The following is a 6230-nucleotide window of genomic DNA, read 5'->3' on the forward strand; positions in this document are numbered from 1 at the left end:
TTTAAAACAAATTAACTTATCGCATATAATATAAAAAATAGCTTTGAGGACTTGGTTATGCGCGCGAAGACTTTCGATAATCAACTTCATGACATTTAATACATTGATTCATGAACAAATTACACGAATCGAAATTGTCTGTGCTTCATAACAAACAAATTTGTAAAAGTCAACTATAATTTTAAAAATTCTGGAATGAATTGTACAACAATGCTCATACACTTATGTTAAAGGTATTCAATGATACTAAAGATGCCTAGGCCATTTTTCAATCAAGAATTGACCAGTGAGTTTGATTCCGTTCACACGCTTATATATTGACTAATATTTATTTACAGATGGCTAAAGCCACTTATATTTAACTACTGCCTTTCGAAAAAGAAAAGCGAGAAGCAGAATCTCAGTCTTATCTATAAAATATTACACTAAAGCTCATCCTTACCAACAGCAAATTCAAACGATTCTAAGATATTGAGTTTTATTTCAAAGGACTTTTTCTTTTTTTCTGTCATTTTCTCCTTTATCATTTTCTGAATTCTTTCACTTTCTTCTTTAATGTAGTCTAACCCTTTTGATTTAATTTTCTTCATAATACTTATGTATTTTCTTGAGGTCTCCATTTTTTTCTTTTCTTTTTGGGCTTCAGTGATTCTTTCTGCCTCAGTGATTATAGAATCATATTCATCAATGTCTGACTTCAGAAACTGTTGCGCTAATGTGTCTAGCTCTTTTATCGTTCCTGGTAATCCTGCAAGGTGAAATTTTAGATTAATGGAAGCAGCTAAGAGACGTTACTATTTAAAAAAGGCAAATCCATATCCTGCCAATCAGGGCCTACAGGGGAGTCTGTTCTCGTGTCCCCTTAAAAATTTTCCCCTTTTCTAACGATGTTTCTTGAATGTTCCCTAGACAATCCTTAAACCTGGCGAATTTGTTCCTTTGATCCTCAAAACCCTTGGGAGAAATAACCTTACAACCCCTCGCCAATGAATAAAAAACAAATTTTCTGAATATTTTAAAGTAAATTTTGAAAATTGCTGAATAAAGATTGAACAAGCTAACAATTGGATGCAAACGTTGGTATTGTTTGGCCTTAAACGAGCTACCGTACTTTGACAGAACTGATGCATTGACTACAAAGGTTTTAAACAAACTGAACGTGGATTTTAAGAGGAACTGGGTCAATTTTTTACAGAAAAATACAAAATACTATCGTCTGCATGTTTAAAATGTTTACATAATCCATGACTTCTGCGACATCGAAGGTGAAGAGAAATAAGAGAAGAGCAGCTATTGAGCCTTGTTCATTTATAGCAAGTCTTGTTTATCCGAAAGAGAATGGTAGTCTTCAAATGTATTGTAATCATCAAAGGGGTATAAATTGTGGACAAAAAATAGCCTATAGCTCCTTAAGGGGAGGAGAAACCATATTTGATAGAGCAAGTTACAGCAATCTTATGTAAAAAATGGACCAATGCATTTTGCACTTTTGTGTTTCGAGCTGTAGGTTTAGCGAAAAAGAACAGCGGCTGGAAAACATGCCCCATTTAAATGAAAGGTTGAAATGCACGACCCTTTAAATCGTTATCAGATCGAAGTCCAACTGAAGGACAATGCCAAGAATAAGCACTGTTAAAATCGATGTTCCTTCGGCTCAAAGTCGAAGGAAAACATAGCCCTTGATAAAGGGAGGTGGGGAGGGGGAGGGGGTTATAACACCGACGTTTTAAAACCTGAGGTTACCACAGAAATTCAATCAGAAAGCAGTAAGATAAGTTATATAAATCTCTCATGCTGCACAATTCGGTTATAAATCAAATTTAAATATTTCCCCACATCTGGAGCGTGGAACCAAAAATACAAGAAAAACATAAGTTGTCTAGAAAAAGTTCAAAGGAGAGCCACAAAAGGTGGTTAGAGGCAGAGGTGGAAAATTTTTTTTTCTTTCTGGGAACCTAAGAATCTGACTCAAAACTTTCTGCAAGATTTAGGGGGTAGACAAATAAACTTTCTGTTTGTGCCTATATCTCTATACTTAGTTGGTGTATCATCTGCTTATTTGACTTAACCTATGTCACAAGATTTTTATATTTTCTTTTCTTATATTTACTTACAAAAATTTTCTGTGAAACTTTCTGCTAACATTTTCATCTAGAAAAATTTCTGGGAACTACGTTCCCAGGTTCCGATACTTTTTCCACCTCTGGTTAGAGGATTGAAAAATTTCCCATATGAGCTGAAGCTGCAGAGACTTAGATTGAAATAAGTCGACTTAGAACAGGTGACAAGGAAAGAAAATGTAGACCATAAAAAATTGTTCACCTTGACTGCATGGAAATTTTTTTTAAGAGAGCATAGTCTGAACATTGAAAAAAGGAAGATCAAACTTCTTCTCACAGCACGTGGTGGATGTCTGGAATCACTTGCCTCAGTATGTGATAGATGCCACCTATGTAAGCTCGTTCAAAAACTGATAATACAACTACTGCAAATTTTAATGGCACAAGCACATTTGAAAGGTTTCGGCCTACATTAGCTCATAACCCATACTGTATCGTTTCCAGTAGCGTAGCGATGTGGACGCCCCTTCCCTCCTATGGCAAAAAAGGGTGTTTTCTAGCATTTAAAAGGATGTGGACCGCCTTTTTCCCATTGCTCAACTTGCTATTGCTACCCTGGCTGCGCTACTGATGGTATCGTATTGTATTGATTATCAAAGTCTCTTAAGATGCCAAGTAAGGGACCTTATGAAGATAAAATGGAACCATATGAAAAAATGCATGCTATTTGGTAATGCAAATATGAATATAATGCAAGCAGCATTGACAAAAGCAGAGAAACAGCTCGTCTTTCATTCTTTGTGACTATCAAAAGGACTGCTAACGTCAGATATTCATGGTAACTTGGCCAAGCCAAAATTTCGTAATGAATCAATATTTATTGACTAACTTAACCCAACTTAACCTTAACCCTAAGGAAAGACTAAATTAACCCAAAAATCTTGCAAAGTTGAATAACACGTCTTAAATATTTGAGTAGTGGTGTTTCCATTTGTGACCCAAATGTATTCAGCATATTTATGAGAGGAGAGGGCAAGGGCAAAGCTAAAAGGCAATCAGAAGATATAAAATGGGCTCTAGTCAACATTCAATCAAAGTTGAATAATCAGTGAGTGTGATTCCAATGTCGATTGCCAAACCACATTTTTTGAACAAAATCACACTTTTCGCATCAAAATATCAAAGATAGAATATATCAATGTGATCAACACAGTAATTTACGATATATTGCAGATAAACAAATTTTGACATACCAAACCAAAACCCAGTTTGATCTGCTGTGAATTTTAACAAATCATGTTCAGTAACTTCCCCTGAGAAGCTGATTGGGTCTTTTCCTTTCTGAAACAATTTGAATGATGGATAATTCTGTGATTTGATACCAAATCGTTCCATAAGATCTTGATTTTCTTTCTCTCCCCAATCTGAAAAATTAAAATGACTATGTGTGCCTTGTTGATCTTAAAAAATGTAATGAAACTGCAGCAGAATATGAAAAACCTTGGAGGTTACAAAGTCTTTAAAAACCAGCAAGAATGCAGAAAGGAAAAAGACATGATAAATAATAAAGAGCTGAAAAGTTTTTAGCAAGAAATATGCCCTAAAATCCTCCTGCACAGAAAAAAGGTGATTACATCTGCCCAGAAATCTATAATTATTGATGAGAGTGGTTAAGCTTGCATGCATATCCTTTATTCTGTAACAATATAATCCAAAATTGACACTAGCAGGGCAGGCTACCACCCAATAAATATAAGATTCTTGATTTTCGGTTTTTAAAAAAGTCTCAAAAGTCTTGTCAGCTTTTTTCCAAGATCATAGCTACAATGAGGGCTTAGTAATAAGTAACAAGGTATTTTAGTTTCTTGCAATGATAGCCCTTGTCCTCCCCAAGGCCCTCATCAAATTATTGAACAGCCTTTTGACAACCTTGACAAAAACGTCTTGCTAGCAAGAGACAGGAAGCACATTTAAGAAAAAGTTTCTTCCTACAAATTGTGGTATTTCTTAATAAGAGGTCAAGTTGCTAATGAAAACAAAGCATTATTGCTTGATCATTTGCATCAAAAAGTATGTTTGAAAATTGGGGGTAATCACATGTTTAGAAAAACAATGTTTCAGCACTCGCAGGTTGTTGATAACCTAATATCCCCCTCAGGCCTTGTAAACTTATCCACACTTGCAGTTTGCTGCCCTTATTGAAAATTTATCTCAAAAAAGGCCTGTAAGCAACATTAGCCAGAAGCATTTTGAAAAGGACAAATAAAGAGAGGAGAGTTTTAAAAAGCAAATCTTTTCGACAACTAAACAGTACTGTATTACAAAGACTAGTTAAAACAAAAGTTACAGTTACAGCTTGGCTTTAAATTAAAATATAAACTGAACAAAAAGTGAGAAACAGCAAAACTATCCAGATTCTTCAAGTAATTAAACTCAAACAGAAAAAAGTAAACCTCTAGAGGGAAGAGTAGGCCTTCAAAACAAATGAAGAAAATAAGGAACAACACAATGCACTGACAATTAATAAAAACAGAACAAATAGATCATTAATAGCTAATTTTTTGCAATGGCATACAGGGCTTTTCATTTTATCCCTTTTTCTCTCAACTACATGTTGTTGTTACGACAAAAATTTTTGCTACTATGGCTTTTACCCTACTTGAATTCAGAACAAAGAAAACAAATGATATCTCGACATATACTGACAATGCTTCCTAGCATATACTACATACCTATTTATTTGTTCATAATTTCAATTGTAATAGCAGGGCCCATACCACCAGAGGGGCCATGCCCCCTGCACTTTTTTGCAAAGCGTGTAGTTTCAAACTGCAGTAAAAGGGAAAAAGCCTTGGCCCTCCGCCCCCACCCCACCTTCAAATTCGTGATGTAGGCCCTGAATAGATCTTCTAGCTTCTTTGTTTACATTTTTTTCTTTCATATTTCTAGGGGCCGTTTGGGCAGTATAACAAATGTTGTAAGGTACAGTGAAACACAGAAAAATAAAACAAAAATTAATACAAAAAATGTGCTCAATGAAATTAAATACATCTTACCAGTTGCACCAACTTCAGCAACTAAAAGGTCTGGATGAGAGGAAACCTTGTCAGCAAATTTTTTGAAACTGTCCTCTTTTTCTCCATACGCGTATTTTTTATCAAACTTTACCAATGTTGCTTTAGAAATCTCTATGATCTGAAAAATATTGTCTCAGTGTTGGTACACAACCTGAATATTTAATCTCCATTGTTATCATCTTAAAAATTTTCATATGAAATTGCCCGTTCATTAAAATTGTCTCAATGACGAAAATATGATATAAGGGTGCCTTTAAATGAACGATAAATTCATATATCTAACGATAATAACATTAATTACTTGGCCTACATTATAAACTGTAATTTTAAATATAACTAGCAATATTAATTATAAAATCTACCTAGTTGTACCTTATCAAATGTGACACTGTCAAGAGACAGAATTCCTTTGTGTTCTGATAAGACGGCCGTGCAAAGTACAACAAGGAAATAAATTGCTTTGGTGATAAAAGCCATCATTTCATCCTTTGGAATGATTGCTGCCAACAAAAAGAACTCTGAACTTTCGGTTGTGTTCGTGACCTTACTAACTTTTAAATGATTAAAGAGAAAAATGCTACCTGTCAGTGACAGGCTGTCACAAGTCACAATGATGTTAATTAAATAGGAAGCCTGGAGCGAGTCTCATTTTCAAATTCGCGCGGTGAAGTAAGAGAAATATGGCAGCATTGGCGGCATAGGCATGAAATACAGGCCCGTAGCCAAGGGGTGGCATGGGGTGACAATGCCACCCCTGGAACATAAGAATGCCAGCTGTTTGCCACCCCGAGAAATTTGTCTTTAAATTTTCAATGGGGTTTTTTCGTCGTTTTTATTGGATTGCTATGGCATTCTGCGTCAAGCTAACACTGACAGAAGGAACTTTTTTTATATCGGAATCTCTTATTTCCAATGTAGGACTTAATATAGTGCTTGGTGCTTAACAAATTGAAATATTTTTCCGATGCTAAACAAAAAACTTCACGGGAAAAATTTGAAAATTTTCTCAAAATCAAGTTTAAGAAGCGATGACCGTCGCTTGGCTGAAATATTACTGCATCAGTTCATTTTTGCAAAGTGCATGCTGATGGAA

At 35.1% G+C, this 6230-nt stretch overlaps 1 protein-coding gene across 1 annotated transcript; it reads right to left on the minus strand.

Moving 5' to 3' along the window:
* Window positions 1–392: 392 nt before the first annotated feature.
* Window positions 393–5764, minus strand: LOC135683703 (endoplasmic reticulum resident protein 29). Its single transcript, XM_065199036.2, has 4 exons — window positions 5510–5764; window positions 5117–5255; window positions 3314–3484; window positions 393–748 (listed from the first exon to the last, which is right to left on the minus strand). Exons 1-4 carry the CDS (start codon window positions 5615–5617, stop codon window positions 426–428), a joined length of 741 nt encoding a protein of 246 aa, XP_065055108.1. The 5' UTR covers window positions 5618–5764; the 3' UTR covers window positions 393–425.
* Window positions 5765–6230: the final 466 nt, after the last annotated feature.

Source organism: Rhopilema esculentum, chromosome 7, assembly GCF_057945365.1.
Source record: "Rhopilema esculentum isolate cy_ngs chromosome 7, ASM5794536v1, whole genome shotgun sequence".
Taxonomy (NCBI): Eukaryota; Metazoa; Cnidaria; class Scyphozoa; order Rhizostomeae; family Rhizostomatidae; genus Rhopilema; species Rhopilema esculentum.

Coding starts and splice junctions, on each gene's coding strand:
- LOC135683703 (XM_065199036.2), bottom strand. CDS start 5,617: ATGATGGCTTTTATCACCAAAGCAATTTATTTCCTTGTTGTACTTTGC. Junction 3,485..5,116: donor TGCTGAAGTTGGTGCAACTG/GTAAGATGTATT, acceptor TTAATTTTTCAG/ATTGGGGAGAGAAAGAAAAT. Junction 749..3,313: donor TCAAACTGGGTTTTGGTTTG/GTATGTCAAAAT, acceptor TTCACCTTGCAG/GATTACCAGGAACGATAAAA.